Below are 27,945 nucleotides of genomic sequence, written 5' to 3' on the forward strand. Positions count from 1 at the left end.
GGGTATTATGCTAGAAAGCACTGTGACTTCGCGTCGTGTTAAACTCACCTCCGGGCTTAAGGATGTAAACTGTTCAAATTATACTACGCCGTTTGGCTTAAAAACACTAGACATAAAGCGTGAAAATGATATTCCTTAGCTGAATGCGATTTGAAAGTTCATTAAGTGTTCCTCTACTATGAGTAGTGTTTCCTTCTTGTAACAATTCTTTTGTCTGATCTCAACACACAAATCTTATTGATTTACTTTGAGCCTTAAATAGTGGCTTGTACTTTTACTAAATACGAGGATCTTAGTATGGCTTGCAGTTTAATAATAATTTTGTGACATTCACCTTTAACAGTAAAAATGTTTGAATGTGAACTCATCTTCAGAAGATCACTTCATACCGATAAATAAAATACTAACAGTATTTAGTAATAATAGATCTACCCATATAACGATATCAACTCAGGTTGTCTGTGGGTTTTTTGTTTTTTCAATACCCTTCTACCTAAGTGTAAAACAATAATATAAAATTCCTTTTCTTTCCTAATGTGGATTCAAAGTTATCAAAACACATTGTCATATAAGAGCTCCCATTTGTAAGGAAGTCTAATACAAACGGCACATTCCAAAAGTAACGTTTGTTAATGCTAAATGTCAGGTTTCATAGTACCACTCAACCAATAGTCAACATTCATGTTTACATTATGGATACATCTGTAAATTTTTGTCCAGACCAGACAAGCTCAATCACGTAAAAAAAACCCAACTTGTGTACAACTTTCGTATCTTCATGGCTTATTACAATGGTTAGTGGGTTAAGAAGAAGAAGAAGAAGAAGAAGAAGAAGAAGAAGAAGAAAAAGAAGAAGAAGAAGAAGAAGAAGAAGAAGAAGAGGAAGAAGAAGAAAAAGAAGAAGCTAGAAGAAGAAGATGAAGAAGTAGACGAAGAAGAAGAAGAAGAAGAAGAAGAAGAAGAAGAAGAAGAAGAAGAAGAAGAAGAAGAAGAAGAAGAAGAAGAAGAAGAAGAAGAAGAAGAGGAAGAAGAAGAAGAAGAAAAGGAAGAAGAAAATGCTATAAGAAGAAGAATGAAGAAGAACGAAGAAGAAGAAGAAGAAGAAGAAGAAAAGAAGAAGAAGAAGAAGAAGAAGAAGAAGAAGAAGAAGAAGAAGAAGAAGAAGAAGAAGAAGAAGAAGAAGAAGTAGACGAAGAGGAAGAAGAAGAAGAAGAAATTACGCCTAGGTTGGTAGCATATATAATATGTTTGTGCTAAGCTTTGAAGCAGGACAGGTCAATATACAATGCTTGTTATTTCATCTTGGTAATTCATAATGTCGCTGGAAGGAATGTTCCAGATTGGAATATAATTATCTTGGAATTCGTTATCGAATTAAACAAGCCTATTTTTTAAATTTTACTTATGGTACAATCATGAACGTTTGTCTCCAAAGGGTGCGTAAACCACCACCTTGCGGTTTGTCGTACACATTGTTTACTAAACAATGAAACTACCAGGTGACGTTGGCTAATTGTAGGGAGAAGTTCATGAAAATTGAGGGATGGTATTTAAGTCTAGCAACTTGAATTTTGTGCTCTTAAATGTTGGGTGATATCAAGTTCAATTCATGGTTGAAATAGTAATCACCTTTCACATTTGGGGAAACAGGAAAAAGAAAATTTTGTACCAAGAAATTAGGAAATTACATTCAAATTGCCCGAGGTTTAGTTGATATTTAAGAAAAAACCTACTTTTTTGTTATTAAAAGCTAGGTGTTATACTAGAAGGCACTGTGACTTTGCGTCGTGTTAAACTCACCCTCCGGGCTTAAGACACAGGATGTGAACTCTTCAAATTCTACTACTTGTACGCCGTGTGGCTTAAAACACTAAATGCAAAGCGAAAAATTGGTGTTCCTTACTTGAACGCGACTTGAAAGTTCATTAAGTGTTCTCTCCATCATTAAAGTATCACATTTGAGAAATGTTTCCTGTACAATGAGTGGCGTTTCCTCATATTCTACTAGTATGATCCCTACAAACAATCTGAATGACGTACTATGAACTTCATTTATAATAAGACGTTTTGTAATTTTTTTTGTAACAATTTTATCACATTGCTTGTTTAATAACTTTCACTACTTGTGACTTCAAGATTTGTTTCGTGCCAAAGTCAAACGAGTCAAACATTGTCAATACGTACGGAAACTGTATGAAAATCGTATTCATTTCAATGTAATAGCCATCTAATATCAGTACTATTAATGCGTACATATTCTGAAGACAAAATGAGTTCAAATTCTGCAACTTTACACATTCTAAAAGAGTTCAAACGAACTCATCTTCTGAAGTTAACTCTATACCAAGGAAAATAGTTAACTAGTATATAACTATAATTAAAGACAGAGATAAAAGCAATTTATCGCGTCTGATGTCACTGTCAATTACGATCCTTGATTGGTTTACACAGGTTAATCAGCGCGTAAAAGGAATACCGATCTATCTGGTGCTGATTGGAGAAAAGGAATAGCAGCAAATGGCGAAAAAGTTCGTACTTTTACAAGGCAAAAAGCGGCTTTTCTAGGCATTGTGGACATGGTGCCTTCACCAAAGAAAGTTTCCCACTATAAAGACCTAACTTTTGAGATGGTTTGCATGTCGAAAGGTGCAAAACTAACAATAAGGCGCCCGGTTATAAATCCGCGTTCAGCAAGTCATCATCACGACACTTGTAAACAAACCGTGCTCGAGTTTGATTGACAGGTGACGTCAGACGCGATAAATTGTCTTTATCTTTGTCTTTCATTATACAGATTTAAATCTTTCACAACATGTTAGATCTTACCATACAAATTCACACAACTCGGATCTTTTTTGTTTTCAATACCCTTCTACTTAAATGCAAAACATGATTCAAAATTCCTTTACTTTCCTTAAGTGGCATCAAGTTAGCGAAACAACGTTGGTAAATAAAGCTCCCGTTTGAAAGATCGTCTAATACAAACGTCACAGTCTTAATATATGGCTTGAGGCTCCCAAAAGGCAGCTTTCTATGATAACTCGTCAGTGCCAGACAGGTAGTCTGGACAACGCAGTCCCTGTCGACTTATACAAAGGTCAAGGGTCGTGTTTATATTATGATTACATCTGTAAACTGGTCATTTTTTAAGATCAGACAAACTCATTAAAGAACAGACAAGCTCAATCATGTACAGATAGCAACAGACATGGTATATTTATATACTAGTACACCTGTTGACCTTTATATGTTAGTAAGCTATTCCAGAAAACAAATGCATATCCCTATAGAGGAATTCGGATTTGTGGGCTTTTTGTCCAGATTGTTGTGAATCTAGACTTTTAAAGTGGCCAAGGCAACAAAATCCAGCAGAAAATAGTTCAAAATCGGAAAAACCACTATTTGAGAGGTTAATTTGGACAATTATTCCGTGATTTGCCATTCAATTAACTGCATTTTCAATTTTTCCAGTACTATTGGCAACTGGATTTCCACTCGTTTTCAGAAAACAATCTTGGAAGTTACTAATAAGTATAGGATAATGGCCAAGGATTAGAACATTCGTGGATAAGAATGGCTGCGGCCCGAAGGGCCAAGGCCATTCTTATCACGAATGTTCTACTTAATACACACCTATGACGTCGCGCTATTGTTTTATCGCTCCTTTATTTTCCACGAATGGAGTGTTATAGAAATAGGTTGCTCGTTTACAAATTGATCAATTGCTGATTAATACCGTAATAATAACAATGATTGTGCAGGTGCGATGGAAAAATACATTTACTCAGCTTTATGAAAAATTTCTATAGAATTACCCATCACGATCCAGGTGTTTAGTTCAAATCATCCGTAACAACCTTCTTGAATTATAAAGATATAAAATGTTTGTTACATGAATTGAATAAACATAGATTTCGTAAAATCATTCAAGTGATTAGACCAACAATAGTTCTTTATGCCCACTTCTAATGTGTTAACTATTCACGTAGTTGCGTTTAGCATAATAAGGAAAATTGGCAAAGTGGTCATAGGTTGATATGAAATGGTCAATTGCAGATCATTACAGTGGTCAATCTCAAGAAAGCTATACCTGCCGCTATACCTGAGCAATGATATTCTTCTCTGTGAATCGAGAGTTCAATTTTGGAACAACTATGCAGTTATGGACACTATTTTTTTTTTTATATCTTCGTTGAATTTGGATAATTGTAATTTTGCTTTGCATGAATGAAGTGATGATAACAATACTGCACTTTTCGCAAATACTTGCTTTTCGAAAGTGCAATTGATATTAACACTACATTCGTAAATGCCAGTACTTTTTCCTGAAAAGTATTTGCTTTTCAGAGAAAAGAAAAGGCATTTTACGAATGGCGTGTTATTGTGATCATCGCTCCATTCGTGGAAAATAATGGAGGGTAAAACAATAGCGCGACGTCATAGGTGTGTATTAATACTCAATACATGTTGTGCACATATTTTCTGGAATAACCCAACACCATGTATGTTATAAGAAATTACCATGCAGCGGAAAAAAAGTTCTTATATAATGATTACAACTGTAAAACAGTCACAAGAAAACATTAATGGTATAAAAGCATACAAATGGGTATCAACATATCTGATATCATTATGCCGCTCTGTATTTTTCTCATGGTTGGATTATGCAGTTCTCCGTTTCCTTTTGTTGAGTTCTCTTCTGTGCCTCCGGCTGCGGAGCACTGCATGATCTGACTCTTGGAATCATTTTGCTTTTGATTTGATTCTTGTTTTTAACTTATTTAATTTTGTTAATGCATTGTTGTTGTTGCCATTATTATTTGTACTTGATTGGAGTTGCATAGTGACTCAGGGTGGATGGTGGACTGGTCTGCGTTTTGCCGGCTCCTTGTTTTTGCTCTGTTTTCTTCTCCCGGCTCGGCTCCCCACCTAAGAGTTGCTGTGTGCTTCCAATCTTGTGCAATGTACCCGGTCATTTTCTTGCAATATTGTGTATGTGTAATAGTATGTTTAAGTTAGGCTATATATTGTTTTTAAATTTTTTTTTCCCTAGGTTTTATGTTTTGTAAAGCGCCCAGAGGCTATTTGCGTTGGGCGCTATATTAAATCTCTCATTATTATTATTATTATTATTAGTTTTTGAAATAAATCTGACAATATGGGAAATAACCATAAAACTGATTTGTGTAATGCTTGTACACATTTAACGACAATTGAGTAAAAATAATAATAACACTTTTGATAATACCATTGATAATACCATTTTAAATAATTTGATAATACCATTGATAATACCATTTTTAATAGATTGCTAACATTATATTTTTTATTTGCGTTAAGCCTTAAAATAGGACAGGTCAGCATCCAAGACTAGGACAGGTCAACATCCAAGGATTGTTATTTTATCTTAGTAATAAATAGTAATATCGCTGGAAGGAATGTTGCATAGGACTTTTCCAGGATGCAATATATCGTAAAATTTGTTATCGAATTACACAAGCCTGTTTGCGAATCTTACCTGTGGTACAATCATAAACCTATGTGCCCAATAAAGGTTATGTTTCATGGAATCAATGTATTCAATTCTCTTACATTCGTTTTACCATTAAAGAGTGTCCATACCACCCCTTGTGGTTTTCCGTACAAGAGGTGTACTAAAAATCAAATTAACTACCAGATGAATAGGGGTAATCGTAGGGACATCATTTGAACCCGTTTAAGCAAGACAAAAATGGAGGGATGGTAATCAATGTATCCAATTCTCTAACATTCGTTTTACTATTAAAGGGTGTCCATCCCACCCTTGTGGTATTCCGTATACGAAGTATACTAAAAATCAAATTAACTACCACATGTCTCGGGCTAATCGTAGGGCCATCATTTGAACCCGTTTAAGGAAGACAAAAATGGAGGGATGGTAATCAATGTATTACATTCATTTTACTATTAAAGGGTGTCCATCCCACCCCTTGTGGGTTTTTTTCGTACACGAGGTATACTAAAAATCAAATTAACTACCAGATGACTTGGGTAGATCATAGGGACATCCTTTAAACCTATTAAAGCAAGACAAAAGGAGAAATATGATATTAAAGTCCTGCAATTTGTATCTTTTGTATTTGTATCAAACTCAAGGTTGAAACAGTAATCACCTTTTTCACATTAGGGAGAAAACGGAATATAGAGAAATAAAAATATGTCTGTACGTGCCATCACAGAGTATCTTGACTGTACTAAAGAAAAGAGTCTAGAAATTCATACTACGGATTAATGAAAGCAGGTGGTTTTTTTAAGTAAGCGATGAAGAGTAAGTCACACTTCCAGCCGTGATTAAACGGAAGTAGGTATTTTGGAGTAGATCTTGTCAAGTAATAATGCAGTATCTGTGAACATATTGCATAACATTTACTGCCTTTTGACTTGGTAGACAGGTGTTTCTGAATCAACCTACTCACAACATGTTGTATCTACATGTAAACAACATATCAGACACGGCCTTTTTATCTCGGCCTGCAAAGTAAAACACAGTATCTGATAGCAACAAACAAATCAGTTACTACTTTTTTTATTTGAGAAAACGGAGGTATGCAGGATAGATGTTGACTTTCTATTTATATATAGACACTCGCTTGGCTATATGTCTAGGTTTGGGCTAAATCATGTACAATGTTCACTCGTTGCAATCAAGCAATCATTTGTAGCCATTTAACTATATAGGTTGTATTTTCTATTGCAAGAACCAACAGCGGAGTGGTAAATTGTTTGTTGTAAGTGTCTGCATATGTGTCAACTCTAAACGCCTGCGCATTGACTGTTCTCTTTCATTTGGAAGGAAATATCTGACATCAGATACGGTATTATTTTTACGGATTTTTAATACATGCCTCCTAATCGGGAATCCTTAATTCTAATTTTAACCTTTATCTTGACCTTTACCTTAACCGTAGCATGCACCTGTTCTAATCATCCACAGAATTCCAATACATGGGATGAAACTCTAATCAAAGTCTTTAATCTAACTAGATTTATCCCTCGACTAATATGGCCATGTGTTTTTAAAATATTGAGTATTTCTAGAATATCTCCAAGTCTGATGTCTGCATGGCAAAAATAAAAGGAGATGATGTATTGTTTTAACTTGGCTAATCACTATTCTATTTTTAGAGACCACTAATGCGAGAGCTTTCCTGTACAGCTGTGTGGACACAGAGAAAATGTTGCTCTAATTGAGACATTTTACTTGACCGCATGGGATTCTTAAGCATTATTTTTTTAAAGAACGGTTCGCTTCTGTTAAGAACGGTTTTAGTTATTAGTATGGAAAATTCAGGTGGGTGATCAAATATATACAGAGCGTGACCCCCACTTTACCTCATAAAATTGAGATTTTGTGTCAAAAAATGCTCATATTTATCTCATAATATAGCAGCAATGATGTACCACCACGGTTGTTTGATGGGATCATTTATTAGTTTTTCAAACAAAACATCATGCACAACCAAATTTTAGGCTTAAACAGCTTAATGTGATATCATGCTAATGTATACAAATGCTTTTGAGTCATTCTCAACTTTAATTTCCCATTTGTTACAAAATTATTAACTTTTATATCATTTTTAAAACCTTTTTCGGATATAAAATGTATCTATTAATGACAAAATTGGTGGCGCTATTTAATAACTGGAAATTATTCTTTCAAGCTTTTAATACAAGTAATTCCATTTATTGTTTCATAAAATATGTTTATAACATTTCCTTGTTGCTTGTTTTACCTATTCCAGCTGTTTTAATAGCAGTATTAATCACCTACCCCTTGCAAATAAAGAAATATGATTTAGGATAAATAGCGCCATCTATAGTTTGTATTTAGTTAATATTGAAGCCAATTCTATATACATCAAACAACCGTGCCACCTTTTGGCTATATCGATATATATTGCTTCTATAATACATAAATATCGCAAGAGTAATGAAAGTCAAAACTTGGAACAGGAATGTTTCGCTGATGGCCCCCATGTAATATATAAAGTACCATGTGTCAAATAGACAAACACTGATCGCAAGCAAGTCAACTGTCTGGATATGTGACGCAAAAATATTAAATTTGCTTAGTGTATAATCTTTCAAATTATCCTGATACGCGTTAAAATAACTATTACCCTAGAGATTAAGTCCTATATTACCAAACATTTTTGCTTGAAAGGGGGATAATAATAACGCTGTCAATCATACTACGGCAACAATACTTCCAGGTTGACACCTGTTAGTAACTGCCAACATTATACAACTAATTGTCTCAGGTGAAAGTCACTTCCTGGAAAGCTGAACTGCTTCCCTATATGGGTCACATAGCCCTTAGGTGTATCGAACTAAACTGGTGAATTAGTCATTTCACGGACACGGAAAGAATTGCCGAATATTTTCTGAGACATATAGCGACAGGACAACATCTTGTCCGACAGGTTACACGTAAGAATAATCGTACATCTTGCCCGACAGGTAACACGTAAGAATAATCGTACAACATCTTGCCCGACAGGTAACACGTAAGAATAATCGTACAACATCTAGCCTGACAGGTTACACGTAAGGGCAATCGAACAGCATCTTGCCCGAGAGGTTACACGTAAGGACAATTGTACAACATCTTGCCCGAAAGGATACACGTAAGGACAACAGTACATCTTGCCCCACAGGTTAAACGTAAGGGCAATCGAACAGCATCTTGCACGTAAGGGCAATTGTACAACACAGGTTACACGTAAGGGTAATCGTACAATATCTTGCCCGACAGGTTACACACAAGGACAATTGTACAACATCTTGCCCGACAGGTTACACGTAAGGGCAATCGTACATCTTGCCCGACAGGTTATACGTAAGGACAATCGTACAACATATTGCCCGACAGAATACACGCAAGGACAATTGTACAACATCTTGCCCGACAGGTTACACGTATAGGACAATCGTACAACATCTTGCCCGACAGGTTACACGTATAGGACAATCGTACAACATCTTGCCCGACAGGTTAAACGTAAGGGCAATCGAACAGCATCTTGCACGTAAGGGCAATTGTACAACACAGGTTACACGTAAGGGTAATCGTACAACATCTTGCCCGACAGGTTACACACAAGGACAATTGTACAACATCTTGCCCGACAGGTTACACGTAAGGGCAATCGTACATCTTGCCCGACAGGTTATACGTAAGGACAATCGTACAACATCTTGCCCGACAGGTTACACGTATAGGACAATCGTACAACATCTTGCCCGACAGGTTACACGTATAGGACAATCGTACAACATCTTGCCCGACAGGTTACACGTAAGAATAATCGTACATCTTGCCCGACAGGTAACACGTAAGAATAATCGTACAACATCTTGCCCGACAGGTTACAGGTACGTGAGGACAATCGAACAACATCTTGCCCGACAGGTTACATGTAATGACAATCGTCATGATCGTACACCATCTTGCCCGACAGGATACACGCAAGGACAATTGTACAACATCTTGCCCGACAGGTTACACGTAAGGGCAATTGTATAACATCTTGCCCGACAGGATCGATACACATAAGGGCAATCGTACAACATCTTGCCCGACCGGTTACACGTAAGGACAACCATACATCTTGCCCGACAGGTTACAAGTCTCAATCGGTAATTGTCACATTTGAACTTCGAATCATGCGTGGTATGCAATTATTCACAGAATATAATGACTTTGTAATAGTAGTTCCGATATTAATAAAAGCATAAAGTCCGTAGCAAAAACGCTAACAATAGAGTTGCATTTGTAAACGACATTTGAAAGCCTATACTACTTTGTTGTTATGGTAATACTAATAATACGCATGCGACCATTAAAAAAATAAGAATTTGCAATTTTTTATACCGAAAATTCAGTGTATAAATCAGAATACAAATAGGTTGTTTAATATGAGTAGTAGGATTCTCGAGTGCTTACACAAGTAACCACCATCAGTAATTCAGTATATTGAGTCTATATTCCGAGTGTAAATTCACTCGAGAAAATGTGTAGGCATTGGTGGCATGGCTTGAGGTGTGTTGAGCATAGTTATCTGCTGGTAGCAAAGGGCGTGTTCGAACACGCCTTTTGGTGGAATCAAATGCTACCTGAATTACGCATGATTTTGATTAATGTTACATTATAGACATCAAATTAGTTTTATGTTTTGTGATCGGATGTGTTAGTAAATTGTGGGAAATAAACTTTGTCCATTTTTGATGAGTACCAATTCTTCTTTTGTATTAACATGATTAAAGAGATGTAATTTCATTGTTTAGTCCTCTGAAAAGGATATAACTTTCAATGAGACTAATCCCCACGTAGGTTTTTATATTGTCACATGATAGACACAGGGACATACATTTTCCACAAATGCCCTCGTCATTCTTTTTTTTTTCTTCCACGGCTACGACCTAAATGTTATTGGCTCTTTCGATGTATTTGTATCTCATGATCTATCTCATGATCTATCTTTATGAACGTTCCACTTGTGTAACATAAACTTGTGTATCATACAGTGTAAGAGTGTTTGGGCGAATGTTGTACATTCTCACAATACAATTTTATTTATTTTCCTTAACTTTGGCGTTTGAGGCCAAAATGAAGAGAACGTGAACTATACTTAATCGATCACTAATGCTTTTGTTTAAGGCACCATGAGAGAAGTAGTCTTCTTCGCTAGTTAGTACTTTCCTCTCGTGTTGTTTCATCGAGAAAACCTTTTTGACTCAATCGTCCCAATTGTTTTCCTTGCATCTGCCTTTAGCTGTAAGCTCTTGTTGCGTGTAGGTAGCTCAGATTCTGAGCCCTGATATTAGTCAGGTGATCAGGGTCGTGTGTGGTTTGTACCCTAGTCACTAGACTGGACTAAGTGGACTTGTATCATATCATGAGGGCTCTGATTAAGAGCTACGTGTAGGTTGCCCGTGGTAGTGTTTGAATTCTTTTTAGTTAAGTTGACTTTCAGGGCACAAGTCACTTCTCGCATGTTGCATTTAGTCTCAAGCTGTCTTACATAGTCTTTTGTCCATGAGGCTATGGCCATATGTAACGCTCATTGTAACGATAAGCTTATTTGTTTTCTCGAGCAGCTGGGTTTGCCTTTTTGTTGACGATCTTGTTTACGTAAGTCAAGAAGAGCAGTGGTGATAACAGACAACCTGAGCCTCCTGAGCTTTTGGTACCGGGTACCGCGTTCCGACCACGTTATTATGCAAGTTATGGATTTGCCTCTTTGGTTATCTAGTTACTTAAAGTAAGAATCTGAAGAAGGGCAAGGATGCCAGCACACAATCTTGGCGTACATATGTTGGTACCACTAGGAAAAGCTGAAGAAGGGCAGGGATCCCAGCACACAATCTTGGCGTACATATGTTGGTACCACTAGGAAAAGCTGAAGAAGGGCAGGGATCCCAGCACACAATCTTGGCGTACATATGTTGGTACCACTAGGAAAAGCTGAAGAAGGGCAGGGATCCCAGCACACAATCTTGGCGTACATATGTTGGTACCACTAGGAAAAGCTGAAGAAGGGCAGGGATCCCAGCACACAATCTTGGCGTACATATGTTGGTACCACTAGGAAAAGCTGAAGAAGGGCAGGGATCCCAGCACACAATCTTGGCGTACATATGTTGGTACCACTAGGAAAAGCTGAAGAAGGGCAGGGATCCCAGCACACAATCTTGGCGTACATATGTTGGTACCACTAGGAAAAGCTGAAGAAGGGCAGGGATGCCAGCACACAATCTTGGCGTACATATGTTGGTACCACTAGGAAAAGCTGAAGAAGGGCAGGGATCCCAGCACACAATCTTGGCGTACATATGTTGGTACTACTAGGAAAAGCTGAAGAAGGGCAGGGATCCCAGCACTCAATCTTGGCGTACATATGTTGGTACCACTAGGAAAAGCTGAAGAAGGGCAGGGATGCCAGCACACAATCTTGGCGTACATATGTTGGTACCACTAGGAACCACGTTGTTATGCCAGTTAAACTATAAGAGCAGGACTGCCCTCCCAAGTAAAAATATACTATCTGTTATTATTAGCTGATACTGCCTTTTACTTGGAAGTTCGAAATAACCCTGATGCCATGGACGTCAAGCCCGGGAGGGGAGTGGGGGGACGTGTCCCCTCCCAACTTTTTGGCAAAATTACCCATTTGTGCTATTTGCAGCCACTTTTGACCATTTTAGCCGATTGCCCCCCCCGCATTTCAAGCCGGATTGGCGCTAATGCCTGATGCTAATGGGTACCAATTTGATATACTATCTGGTGCACTCTCTGTTTAAAAGCAGAAGTGTGACCAGCCTCGGTGTTCCGAGGGAGTATAAGACTGGTCAGAAAGTGATTAATCCCGGAAGAGCATCCAAAAAGGGTTGATTTACCACATTGTTTTCTTTCTTGCATCCCAATTTTACCTGACAATATATTACCGAGGTGGCAGTCTATCTCACTCACCTTTTTCTCTGGTTACGCTCTTCCTCCTTCAAAGAGCTATGGTTTAGAGGTTAATAACTGCGCATCGGTTATTTGGAGGGCATTGTGAAAAATCTAAACATTTTGCCTTTGGAACCGAGGAATATCCCGAGGGGCGTAGCCCGAGGGATATTCCGAGGTCCAAAGCAAAATGTTTAGATTTTTCACAATGCCCGACATATTACTCGATGCAAAGTTATTAACCTCATTCATAACTTTCGTCACAAAATAACACAAAATTGTACTCAAAAGTTTATAGAAATAGATGATTTTTACATCTTCCCTTGCCAAAAATCGATCAGGCTAAAACAGAACGACCAATAACAAAAGTGCGTATCACAATCTGTGCAAATATGGTAGCGCGCAATCCAAATACGGCAGCCAGCGCGCGCGCAGTTTGTTGGACGCACAATACCGCGCACGCAGAAGTCAATTGTGTGCGACATTGGAACAATTACGCATTTTGCGGTCAATTGTGAGATATTAATGACCTCGATTTGCGTTCGCGTTTTCGCAAATAATAAAATATGATTGGATCGCACGCATCGCGTTTATTAATGAGGTTATGAATTAGAGTTAGATATGAAGATTAGGGCTAGGCATAGATTAGATCAGAGTTCTTGTTAGGATATAATTGGGTGGCGCCTGCTATTTTTAATATTTATGATAAAATTTCTCGCCACAAAACTGTAAGTATAATAAAGCATGCTATGACAATTTGGTACACCCTTTTATATAACATCAAACAAGTGAATGGGAAAATAAACAAATTATGAAGCAAAATATTTGCTATTGCAGTTTCTATCCATAAGCAAAGTAACCCAGTTATATATTTTTATAAATTAGATATTGTCATGGCAACGCAAAATGTGCCAGTTTGTGTTAGAGTTATTACATTGGACAGCAGACAGCAATTCCACACAAAAAAGCTATACGTAGATTTTATATTGAACTAGATACATAAACAAATATAAACCTGTTACCCTGTCGGTGGTGGCTTAATAATACACTGCAAGATTCCGGTTTGGACCGCCTGCACAGGTACACCGTCGCCAAAGTATTGACTGGTACTGCACGGGGAGTACCAGCGCAGTACCAGTGCAGTACCACTGCTGATGGGTACTGTGCAGTAACAGCATTGGTATTTTGTGTGGACCAGTGTGGTACCTTGGCGAAGGTGTGCCTGTGCAGGCGACCATCAATAAGAATCTTGTAGTGTAGTTGGAATATTGCTGTTTAAAATGTATATAATTTTTGCAGACCATTTCAATTTCTTTGGGATGAAAGTAAGTTTTTGTTCCTATTTTATACGGCATAAACAAATAAGATTTTCTTCCATTATAGCATCTCATCCTTAATCAAATGAACGGTGAAAAACATCGATGTTATAGTGGATGAAATTACCAACGAAGAATCTCTTACGACAATCGTTCTTGAATCAAATTGATTTTCCTCCTCAAAAGAACTCTACCAATCGTTATATTTTCGATTACCTTAAACAAGTTTTGTACAATGGTCATTACATTAGAGCTAACACATAGGATCAAATTCGTCAACCAATTGCGTTAAGTCAGTTATTTTTTGTCAGCATAATACACTCATCCTAGATCTCTAACTTATTAAGTTTTTCAAGCAAAACTCTAGAAACACTATGTTTCATCAATTGCACGCCGTGAGTGTGACTTTTTTAAACGTAACGTGCAATTCAGCATGGGCCAATTTGTTTGTTTTGGTTACCAATCACTTCTTTCCTACCCATAGCCAAATATGTAGACGTTCGCCTTCAGTATTCCAGTGCACTATGTTCGGTTAAGAACTATAGCTTTAGCATGGGGCATGTGCCAAAATTCAAATTTCTGTTATGTTGGGTTCACTCTAACAGGTAAACATATAGATACAAACAAGTTGGGCTATTCCAGTTGGATTCCATACGCTCCCTGTAGAATACATGGCCTAAGTTTCCACACAAGGTAACTTTCAAATGGAGTCGCCCATACATATCACCTTATTTGAAATCCACATTCCATGTGTTAAAGGTAAAGGCTATGTCTACCATAGGGGATGTGTGGATTTCAACTGGAATAGTCCAATTTACATAGATGTACTTGATTTATCAGTCCGGTCCGACTGCCTGATCATCTTGCCTGCGCAGGCAACACACGCTTTGGTAACCCTTCCGAATTTGACAGACTAACGACTAAATTGTTCATGTTGATGTTATAAAAGATCGGTGGAAATTTTTACTTGGACACACATGAGCTACATGTAAGTTGAGAATTTGTCAAAAGGCGAAAACAAATTCCACCGGGAGGAAAATGTGCAAATTACCTTTATGAAAAAATACTACTGATTGTACATCCATTGATAATTTTATATATTTTACCTACTTCTTTATCTAAACCAAGAAATAACGGTATATTAAAATATGCTCTATTTGAAATAAAGCATTGTGGGATACCATGTTGCCTGCGCAGGCAACATGCTGCCTGATTCGGCAGTAATTCCTGATCAGGCAGTCGGACCGGACTGTTTATCGTCCATTGAATAATCATGAAAGAAAGATCCAAGCTTCATTTTGGTATAATTTAATCGTCTCCATTATTCGTCCTCCCACCCTTGTCACCATCTCTGCCCTCTTTTGTTCTCTCTCAAATCCGGTACTTTCACTAACATTCAATTTCCTCATTTCAGAAATTGAATATAATAATTTACTTTTTTAATTCTTCTATTTGACAATGCTGAACATTATGTTTAATAAAACAAATATATCAAATGGACAATATCGAAGGAGCAGGGTAGCCAAATAGAATTAGGAATTCTACACTGTCCATGTTTCAAATTATCTCGGCTCTATATAGGCAGATATTTCGAGGTCAGATTGTCAAGATCTACTGTTTATCGAGCCAAGCCCATCACAAGATAAGGTTTATTGAGTTATTGTCTCGTTTATAAATAAAACGCAATTCAAATTGAACAAATCCGAATATTTTTGTCGAGTCTCAATGGCTGCTGGTAATTTTATGGTTGATTAAATTTCTTGAGGATATCAGTCTGCATGTCTGTGCTGTTTTGTAAATTGAAACAATGGAAAGATATCGTTGAATATGGACACTATTAACAACACTATTTGACGTTTGCAAATAATTTGTGTTGAATTTTTTGTAGCTTTTTGTGTTTAAATGTTGTGGCACAATCCGTTGTAGGAGTAGTGATGTAACAGGATTAATTACCATAGCAATAGGTGAAAACAATTTTTAATATATTGCCCTGCACTAGACGTTCGCTTTAACTCTGCATCACATCATTGGTTATCAAATAATAGACATAAACACGTGGATCGTAGTTCATATTATGCAGAGTTCATGCACGTGCCACTCGCACCTGTGCGCTAAGTGTCGTCGAAAAGAGCGGTATTATATTCAATCTATGATTGCACATATGAACAGTCATGACAGGTGATGAGTGTTGCCAATTCATTCAAAAATTGTTTTCACCTATCGCTATGGTAATTAATCATGTTACATCACTACTTCTACGGCGAATGTATACACTCTTTGCCTCTGTTACGACCTGAATGCAATCCCCGGACGTGGCAACTTTTCGGGGTATTGGTTTTGAAAACGAATCTGAAATTCATTGGTAACCAATATAGATGTAATATCAGTTTCTGATCTATCCATGCTGCTACAGATTAGGATAATATGAACCAAGGTAGTTAAAAGTCCTTCGTAGGGGACGGTATCTATAAGTAATCTCTAAAGGAATTACTTTAACTACAGCGTTGCAGTCCTTGTAAAAGTTCGTTCCCGTTTAATATGCAATCAAATGCTTTCGTGAATTTTCAGAAAAGAATAACGCAAAAACATCGATCGGTGAGTAGCATATACCATGATTGAAACTGATGAATTTGGGTCAACTTAATATATTTGGTGCTTTAGATACTAAAGCAAACTTTAGTTTGCAGAATTTTCCAATCACTTGAATCCCGCAAAATGTAGCCATTTCACACAAGACAACACGAATTGACATGGTGAATAAATCCATGTACATTTTCACACCACAATGGTGCCCAACAGTCACCATGCCTGCTACGTTCTACTCGAGGGCATGTCATTGATGACGGATGAGCTTAATTGGCCGTTGCGAGCTCTTTCTTTCTGCACGTCTGTATACTTTACCATATACAAAAGCTACTATAAAGACATTACATCATTTGGCGACTTCGGTCGGTTGAAAACTAATATTACTCAGCTAAAATGGGCTTATTAATATGAAGATGTTGATTTAGTATACTGTATAGTAATTAATATTGAAAATATCAAATTTTGAACACCCCCAATAAATAGGTTTAAGCATGAGTGTATTAGACATCTTAAAACTTCCGTGAAACATCAGCGTAGAATGGCTTAAAGTAACCTGTCATTTACGCGTGACCCACATATCGCGCACCTGTCATAGATGTTCAAATTTAAATTAGTTTTAATTACAAATTAGTCGATTAATATCTTCAGCCTGCATTGTCGTTGTAATAATGATGACCCTTTACGTATGCTAACTATTTCATTTCTTTAATATGTCTCCTTTTTTGTCATTGTCAACGTATATACATGTATATTTTGATTAGGTCAGTACAATCAGGACACTACAATAACAGTGAGGGTTTTTTTCAAGAGTAACTGACGTGTTAGCAAATATTAGTACAGTGGAAGAAATTACCCAATAATGGCTGCCTAAATGGACATGTGTCAAAACACGGTAGATCTGTACCTTATTTATTGGCGAGAACCAGAGGAGAAAAGAGGTGAAGATTCAAGTGTGAAAACGTATTATCGACGTAAATGGTACCATTATTTGAATTAGCACAATGAAAACCTCATGCGTCACAATAACAATAAATAATCAAGTGATTGCTCTACATAATCTTGCTAAGATTCACGCGAGAGTAACTATCTCGTATTTTCTCGTTGTAAGCAACATTGGTAGCATGGGATGATATTACGGTACTCCGGAGGACAGAATAACCAGTATATAATGTGAATTATTTCGGATACTAGCTCTGTAACGTCCTTGAATAATATTAATAAAATTTTGTTGCTGAAAAGAGACAGATGACCTTGTGATTCTGAAGACATTGTGATTTCAACAAATCACGATACACGGAGTTTCGATCCTAAATGTTTAAATAATAGGAAGGCCTTTGATAATTACGCTATAAATGACCTTAGAAAAAGTGTTCACAAGATCTTAGCACCGCTAGATAGGGTACGTTTATTTTGAAAATATGTATCTGTATTTTCGGCACGCTTTAAAAAAACACGTCTTGGAGCAAAAGTAATTATCAAACATGTATAAAATTGAGAAAAACATACATGCCTCGTCGGTATTGTAAAAAGACAACTTCTCATAATTAGAGAGGTTGTCAGGCTCCCATCAATTTACACGTACACCACTTTTATTTCGTAAGATGGCTCTGCATACAACCATGCCACAAACATTGCGTATGTTTGTCAGGTGCGGTCAACACACAGCATTCGTATTTCAAATAACTTGATAATAAATTAAACCTTCAAAGTGTTAACAGAATTAAGTTTTATTTTCCCGCGTTAATTTTACGTCCTACAGAAATTACCATTGCGCGTCTGCAAAAACCAATAGCTAAATCAGATAAGAAATAACTAAGCTTTTATTTTCAAATCACTAGTACATGCACATATCTGCCCTCCAACGATCAACGACCTCCCATCGATTTCATATTTAGCTATAAGTTGAAGTGTAAAAATAATGTGGCTGATATAATTTCTTGATATAAACAAATATCAGTCTAATTGTTATTAGGTGAATAGTATGTCGACAGTACAGTCGATATAGGGTGCCTGAGTTTCTAGTGAGACATCGAACGTCAACACCTGTTCTGCTGAGACGCAGGATTCTCCACAGGGAAGCTGTTAGATTTTATCACTATAGAATGCTGTAAATGTAATAGCTGCCGTTTGAGTTGTTGTTGAATATGCTACATTTTAATCGTCCAATCCCAGGGGGCCAATCTATATGTATGGACAGTAGATCATGAAAATAAACATGTCATTTGATACAGTACAGCATGCACTGTTTAGATACATTCGAGAATGTCCTCACGTGTTCTCTAAGGGATAAACAGGGATGTGGGACAACAACCGTTGTTAACATAGGTTGGTGTACTCCAGAGGGCAGAATAACCATAATACCATGTTTATTATGGCGACGTACTTGCTTTGGATGTGGATGTCCCAATATAAGAAACGCTCTTCCTTGAATTTTTGGCTAAAAATTCTGAGCATCCAATTTGTATCGGGTTTTTGGCTTGGAATAAAAGAATTTACTAATACATACATTAGAGAATTTTGAGTCTATACATCGATATAATTGTCATTTGACCACTTTTTCAGATCTGTGTCATTGCTGGCACCCCCTTACCCTTCGAATTTGAAAGCATACCCTACCCCAGGTAATGTAGGATTGTCAGTGTTTTTAACGTTAAACGTGAGCACAAAAGGTGGTCCTACAATTATATACAAGCATTTGGTCACTTTCTTATAGCGTTTTAGTGCAACGAGGGGCAAAAATCATGACGATAGCGATGGTAAATTAAACAGTAATATGCCATCGCAAAAGTTATTAAAGGACATTATTAAAACAGTAAGCATTATATTGCTTTAATTGATATATACATATTAAACCATAAACGTAAGATGACTATAGCAGTCGCTGACTTCTCATATAGCAACTTTAGAGGTTACGGATACCGCTTCGCCCACGCACAGACATGGCGTATGCTGTGCTCCTTGCATATAGGTGCTTTCCATATTCTGCATACCTCAAGTAGTATAGTACCAGTGGAGTACTAGGTGACCACATTTTGCATACATGTATATCTATATTCTTATTATTTAATGCTTACATTTATATAACATGTTAATATTCTGTATTAATGGTGGTACATTTACATTTTAGGCAAACATATTCTGACGATTTAATGATCAGCAGCACCTTGATCTCAATTCAATATTAAGATCATACGGGGGTGTTTATATTCATATTACATATTATGCATATAGTGGTAATCGTAAAATTGACATTATAAACTTTTAAAAATTGAATGCATAGATTTGGAGTTATTATCTTACAAGGGGTAATTACATTTTGTGATGTGTTTACATACACTCCTTACATATATATAAATACATATCCATACATATTGCATTAAGACACATACATATTTAATAGTTTACATTAGAGACATTTCAAACAAAGTGCGCGAATAATTGCACTGCATTGAAACATGACAAATATTTATTGAAGATGAACTAAAATAATAGTCTTGATTGATTGGAATAACTTGACATTTTGACTATGCCTTGTTCATTTGCATTTTTGTTAATTACCCTCGGATTTTTATGGTTTTAGAAAATGTCAAATTTGATCGACTCTCCTTTCAAACTTGGCTTTGTATTTTGTTGAATAGATTAACAATTGAAGCCATTGTTACAGGTCGGAATTAACATGTACCACAGAAAGTAATACAACATATTGCGGTTTTAAGCAGTACCTACAAATCCTATAAAATTATTTTTAATTAAAAAGAAAAATATGAAAGGTGATTGACATTTACAATAACAAGAAATAACCCAAAAGTAAACATAATTTTGTTAGTATTTAATCTATTCGATATTATTGATGCGTTTTGTGAAAGAAATGTCTAAATTTGTATATATTACAAGCTTACACGCCAGATCTTCCATAGATAATTTCAAACATGAAGTGAAACGCGAGGCTAAATTTCTATTATTTCGCACAAGTTTGAAACATTATACTATGACAGAGTGTGTTCTCATTGCTGCCTATGGCGTAATAGTATTATTTACATGAGATGACACATTTATTCATTCATATGTAAAAAAAGTGTATAGTTGAATCATTTTCCAACTTTCCCACTTTAGTATTGTTTCATTTTTTACAAGCACTAGTAGAACTGCGCAGTTCACGATGATGAGGTGGAGGAAGATGGTTATGTTAAATATGATGCTGATAACAATGACGATAATGATTATGATGATATTGATAATAAAATGATGGCGAAGTAGAGGAGGAGGAGAAGAGGAGGAGGAGAAGAGGAGAAGGAGAAGGAGGAGGAAGAAAAGGAGAAACTCTGATAAAAATTCATTCATTTGGGTCGACGTATTTCATATTGATTTACCCTTGTAAAATGCCAATTATATCTTGAAAAAGTAATTCCTAACATATAGCTTACAGAGCAACATTTTACAGCATCTTTCTTATATCATCAGAAATAAGACCCGTGTATAAAATATTTAAGTTATAAATTGTTTATTCACTTCACGCATGTCATAGGGCCGCGTCGCAGCAGAAATCAGAAATAAATATATATCTTACCATTAACTTTAAATTTGTTGTATGTGTATTTCTTATATTTTGTATAAAAAAAAGGGAAAATGTGACACAAAATCCAATCGTTGTTATCAGGTAAATCAATGTTATAGTATCAAAGAGATGGTAACTCTTAGGTAATTATATATAGGTAATTACGCGTATGTTATTTCACTTTAAGTATTAAATGTGGTAGCATTGTGATTCTTTCTCGTTGTATCCCGTAACTTCTCGTCGTACCCCGTCTTCTAAGTTGGATACTTTGACATTTCAAAGGTGTAACATATCGCACACCTGTTTGACCTTGCAAGAAAACCTCATTCGAAACCATCTCGCTCAGTCAATGTTGGCGATGCCTTATAATCAGTGAAAGAAGCACAAAGGCGTTGCGAATCAATCACAGTTCATTAGAGAATGAATTTGGAGAAAACCTTCTGATAATTATAAACACTCGCTGAGCAGCAAGACCCTTCCTTCTAAGCTTTTAATCCGATAAGCTGATTATCTATTTGTTTTCATGAATTTTAAGACATTCTTTGATGTATTACTGAGCTCAATCATCTGAAATTACTGGAGCGTGAGCTCAGCATAGTATTTTTTTAACAGAAGATTTTCTCCAAATTCGTTTCCTAATGTAATCTATGGCTTAAGAAAAATAAGGAATATGCTGACGAAGGTCTTTGTCCGTCCTCAATCTCAATAGATGCTTATAAAAGCACGAGGATATAGTACTGACGAAGATTAGTCCTGGATCACTATGAAACATATGTATTGCATAATAATACTCTCCTAGGACAATGTCTGCACCAGGGTAATGTTATTATTTTGGCTAGACCAGAAATTCCACACGGTTGGCTTAGGTCTGTACAATATTCATTACATGCATCTTTTCCTTTACCATGGAAACTAACAATAGCGGGATTTTTTATGATAATTCATTCATAAGCGATGAGTATTGTCAAGTTGCAGTTTCTTGGGAAACGTAAGTGCGATTTTTGTGTGGAATAAAAAGTATGTGAGCATGGTGAGAGAAAACAATCTGCTCTTTTACCTGGAATGACAAAGAAATGAGGTGTTTCTGCTGCACTTCTTCCCTTAAACTCAAGTTTCATAGAAATGAAAAACAATTTAAATTATCATCGCTTTTGAAAGAATTCTTATTTTCAATTTCCACTATTTTAACCTTCTAGTTGGTTTCATTTAAAAATGGACAAATTTAATATTATAAAAAATGATCCTACTCCAAGAGGAGAACCAAATGTTGTTTATTTGGTAGTTAAAAAGGTCAAAGGTCTTCCTTTCCATATTTGGCGTTGTTTTAGGACTGTAGATGATGAGTTTGATGGGAGAAGTGTAGGACAACAATAATGATGATTATGATAATGGGAACTACCCTAAATTTGATCTGATGAAAGTGAGTATATACAACTCTACATCTCCATTGAACTTTACGATTCCAGTTAAAATCCATACGCCCCTACGGAAGACATGACCTTAATCTACATGTACTACACAGGAGGTGTATATTGCAAATGCCGTCACCCGTTCATATCTTTCCACAATGATATTCACACTCATTGTGTGTGGAATATTATGATCATGTCTTCAGGGGTGTGTGGATTTCAACTGGAACAGACCATAATGTCTTCAAGTCCTTTATCCTATAGAGGTTATCCACTTTACTCATGCGTGACTAACAAAAGGCGTTGGTTCCCGTAGTATTCCTCATGCAAACTAATTCAATGCACGACTTCGGAGTTACCTGTATAACTTTGGCGGGCTATTTTGAAACAGTTATGGTTGCACATGCAGGTACTTCGTTTGAAAGTCCTAAACAAGATATAGTAGTCGCTGATAGGATATGCAACTTATAGAACACGGATAACCTCTATTGATATATTAAGAATAACGGTTAAGCATCATTTATTTTATCTCGTGCACTAGTTTGTAATGTTTGAATGTTTCCTTGTTCCAGTGTATGATGCGTAAGCCTCTTTTCTTGTCTGATCAAGTCCTTTATCCTATGCATGATTGATATCATAGACATGGAGATCTAGCTATTTATTTCTTTATATTTATCACATAGACAGAAATAGCTTACTCATAAAATCTAATCTTATTTCTATTTTTGTATTCACTTTCCAATATTTAAATTAATCTTTTACAGGTCTACCAAATTGTATTTATAGCTAAATTTCATGGAGATTTAGCTATTAATTTAGCCTAATAATAGTCTAATAATAGTCTTCGAAACAGCAATGACAAATTAAAATAAATTGATATGTTGATAAACTTCCACAATGTGAATAAATTATATATCTCCTTTTTTCTCCTATATGTACTCTACTCCCTATTCATGCACCTGTCCAAACATCTTGAGCCGCATATTTAAGACAACAAGGTACTTACTGTTTTTCTTGTATATAAGAAGTTCCACTTGTTCGGGTTCTTGTTTTTCGAAGGCGTCTTCTACTTTTTGTATAGTTTCTTTGTCTGTGAGATCGCCATACATAAAGCTACATTTGGCACTGCGTTGCATTACCTCCGCCCTGTTGTACCCCGTCATCTTACAGAACCCATCGTTGCTGTAAACAACTGGGTATTCCACAACCTGAGCGTTAGCCAGCAAAAAGTTGCTATCTGTAATGTTAGAAAAAAAAAGAGAGAATATAATGTAGTTTTAATATCATTATTTTGCATGTTTTTGATTACATAGATTATACAGAGATTCTGAATACTTTTTTGAACTCCGCATGTTCTTCCAGTTTCGTTAACTTACTTTTTGGCCTTCTAGCTGGCAGTTTCCGAATCCTTGTGGAAAGACTACCTTTAAAGTATTCGTTATAACATGTAGCAACAGGACGCCATGATTTTTTAATGTTCCAAGGTACGACTGAAGAATAGATACTTATTCCTTGGAGATTGTTTTCCCATACTCAATATATTGCACGAGTAAAAAGTTACAATCTCTGCATTGCGAGTTTAAGAGGGACCATCACACAAACATGCAAAAGCAGCCCGATGCGCACACCCCCACAAAACCTACGCACACACACCCCTCCTCATATTTGTCTGCACACACCCCACACGAATACCAAATAATAAACCACCCACGCTTCAACAAATTATTAAACTCAATGTTCCTTTTAGTAACTATCATTACATATTTCTAGATACTATTCATAAAAACCCACCAAATCTCTTGATAAATGAAACTTCTAAATCAGGTAACACAACACTACATTCACCAAATATAATCGTAATTATTGTAAACTGAAACCGGTAATGTGAAATATATAACCAGCATTTTTAGTGGAAAGTAGTTTCTTTAAAATTCTACCCACTCAGGTCATAGATGTTTCCTTTTCATGAAGATTTCAAGAACCAAATGTACCGCAACCAACGTCCAATAATGACATAACAATAATAATTATCTCTCTTCACGCGGGTGTCGACATGTTTCAAAAATTTCTTAAAAATTAAAAAATTTCAGAAATGTAAATTTTCCTGACCATATTTGGAATCAACATGAAAATTGCATTATAATGAGTACAAACAAGCCTAGTATTGGTTCAGTAGTTCTTAAGATAGCTCTTGAAATTTTGAGAAAATATTTTAAAACTTGATCGTTTTTCGTTGAAGCACATGGATAGCACGCAGAGCATTAAGGTAGTGGCCACGGCGGACATAGGTAATGGATTGCTCTTGTTGCCTTATTTTACATTATATTTTACACAAGTATTCATGAGATCGATGTCGGAAATGAGAAAATTGAGATTCTGGTACTACAGCAATTATGTCTTAGAGGCAAAATGGCTACTCAGCTGTTATGTAGGTTGAATACCACTTATTAGAGCTGAACGGTTAATGAAATCAGATTGCGAACTATTTGTTTGTGGGCCATCTGAAAAAAGGGTACTTAAAATCACTAAAAAAATATAAAACAAACAATTCTCCTTTCGGACTAACGTATTGAAATGATATGTTTTCTCTAATATTTTTTTCACAGTTTTGATGTAAAGTTACCCAAAAGTCATCAGCTCGGCATTGATAAATTCATGCACCACTAGTGTGTAACACTTGAGGTGCAAACAATCGAGAAGCACTGTTGGTGCTTTAGAACAAAGAGGAGTCCCAGGTCATCATATGTTGAGATTTTGGTCATTTGGGAAATCAAGTTTCTTGTAATGATTTCTTTGATAGTTCCGAAAAAGAGAAACTTGTGCTCGAAGTTACCAATTTTTTAATGTGTAATATGGAATTGGTGATATGAAACCTATAGGGTGTACAGCTTTAAAAATGCAAAAAAGGTAATACCGAAAGACGAAACGAGTAGATGAAGTTATTGACACACGTTTTCATTATTCCAGGCATCTCTCTCTCACACACACACACCCACACCAAAGAATCAAGTAAAACACTCCAATTAAGTAACTTAATGTTCCTTAAAGTGACTCCCATTATATTTTATATTATACTATTCATGGAAAATCACCAAATCTCTTGATAAATGAAACTTCTATTTGAGGTAACGCAACACTACTTTCACCAAATATAACCGTGATTATTGTAAACTGAAACCGGTAATGTGAAATATATAACTTCAGCATTTTTAGTGGATTGTAGTTTCTTTAAATTCTACCCACTTATGCCACAGATATTTTCTTTTTCATTAAGCTTTCAAGAATCAAATGAACCGCAACCTGCCGTCCTGAAAAACACAACAATAATAAGGTATGGTCATGCTGGACATACGTAATGGACTGCTCGCATTTTCCCTTCCTGTACATAATTACACTTGACTAAAAGGGAGTAAACAACACTGACGTCGGCAATGTGAAGATTGAGTTACTGGCATCACAGCAATATTCACATCATAAAAAGATAATACGATATTACATTGGGGCATTTCTTAAAAAATTCCACACTACCCCTGTGGAAGATTTTGGAAATATCTTTCACAGGGGAGTATGAATTTCAAATGAAACACTATATCGGCAGCTTCATGAAGACAACAGTACAACACAAAAGAGGAAATGTGAAGATATGTGCTCAATTAACAGAATGTTCGTTTCATAATGCATTTGCTTTGTCCATCGTAATGTTTTAGCGACTACTACCTTATTGACTGGAGTTGTTATACATATGACTACCATGATACTACATGTATACTTTACGGAGGGTGGAAACAAGAGCAGTACTCTTGTACTTGTTTTGCTCATCTTACTATGGACATATTGTGTTTACCCTATAAATGCGACATGTAGTACCAGGGGACAAAATAAAATCTAAGTTTGATATAAATAATAATAATAACAATAACGCAAATGTTCAAAATTAACTCTAAAACAGTCAAATGATTCAGAAATCTTAAACTTGTTAGGCATTTGAAAGACTGTAAAATTATAAAAAGTACAGGCATTTCCTGGTTTTATTTTCTTGTAACAAAAAAATAGATAGAGTAAGTAAAGCCTTAATAATATCCCTATGTTTACGCAGACAGTTGAATGTAAACATGGCGGAGTATATTATCTCTAGGCTACATCTGAGTACTTAGGCTAGAAGTCGCTGAAAGAAATACCCAAGCAAACGAGGCTAGCGGGACAAATGTACCTGGGTTTTGTGATGCGTTAATGTGTTGTTTGGTTTCAATAGTTGCAAGTAGCTATGGATTTAAGTGTATAGAATTTTTTACATGCTGATTAGTTTTCTCTCAAGTTTTTAAATCACTCCAAATAATCTCACAGCTCAATTGCAAAACGAGAACATACAAAAACGTGTCGCATTATTATTATTTAATATTTAGAATAAGGGCTAATATTTGGGCTAGGCTAAGGATTAGGGTTAGGATCAGATATAGGATTGATAGACTTTGAATGGATACGTCCGACTCAATAGGCTGAGTATTCAGGTTGAAGTGTCGGCTACAATTATTAAGTAACTCACGACATAGGCAAAGTGTGCCACATTATAATTCGAAATTAGTAGTATAAACGCGGCTATAAGTATATTATACCAGGAGGCTCGTGACAATATAATAATATGTAAACAAGACACATATGGTAATTTCGGTAAGTAATTCCCGAAACTTTGAAGACTTTAATCCTAAACACATGTCACAGATGCGCGAACTGTGATAATATTCACATCTATTGCAAAGGTCGCTGGGAATAACCGAAGGTCAAGCCTTTTAACAAATCAGTTGGTTGATTGTAAATGTGTCCATAAACAGTTTGAAAATGCAGGCTTTCCTTTAACTCTTTCCACGCGGGTGTCGACTGCACACGCCAAAAAAAAAAAAAAAAATTAAAATTTCAAAAATTTCAGAATTGTAATTTTTCATTACCATATTTGGAATCAGCATGAAAAATGCATTGAAATGAGTACAAATAAGCCTAGTATTGGTTCAGTGGTTCTTTAGATAGCTCTTGATATTTTGAGAAAATATCTCAAAATTTGGAGTTTTTATGTTGAAGGCTATAGCTAGCACGCAGAGCATTAAAAAAGCCCCTTAAGTGAAAATCTGGAATTCAATAACATCGCAATACATTTGACCATAATATTATACCTTTCTCAGACAGATAAACAAACATCGAGACACTCTTGAAACAACATAATGCATAGACAATATATAGGTCGATGAAAACAGTGTTGAGTACCCCTAGGAAATATTGCTTCTTCCGTCACTTTATGCATCGCGTCAAAATCAGAGAAGTTCCTTTAAATCAGTGAAGACATATGTCATGTTTTAATAGCTGTTACAATGAGAATGCTCAACATAATGAGAATGCTCAACACGCATTTATTTTGGCTGATCAATGCGTTTGAATTGTAAGTTACATTTGGGTATGAGGGGATAGTTTCTTATATTGTTATCGCTCGCTTATTGCGTTTAAATAATCCACTATTTTAAATTCCAGTGTTCATTGTTTGCTGTAGAAGTAAGGATGTAACAGGATTGATTACCATATCAATAGGTGAATATATTTTTG

General features: G+C 36.0%; 1 protein-coding gene across 1 annotated transcript in view; it reads right to left on the reverse strand.

Moving 5' to 3' along the window:
• The window catches only part of LOC140141339 (voltage-gated delayed rectifier potassium channel KCNH1-like), a 267,524-nt gene that overhangs the window by 74,234 nt on the left and 165,345 nt on the right, over positions 1–27,945 (reverse strand). Inside the window, 1 exon segment of the mRNA XM_072163175.1 lies at positions 23,363–23,593. Within this exon segment, the coding sequence (XP_072019276.1) occupies positions 23,363–23,593 (231 nt within the window).

This window comes from Amphiura filiformis, chromosome 19 (assembly GCF_039555335.1).
Source record: "Amphiura filiformis chromosome 19, Afil_fr2py, whole genome shotgun sequence".
NCBI classification, from domain to species: domain Eukaryota; kingdom Metazoa; phylum Echinodermata; class Ophiuroidea; order Amphilepidida; family Amphiuridae; genus Amphiura; species Amphiura filiformis.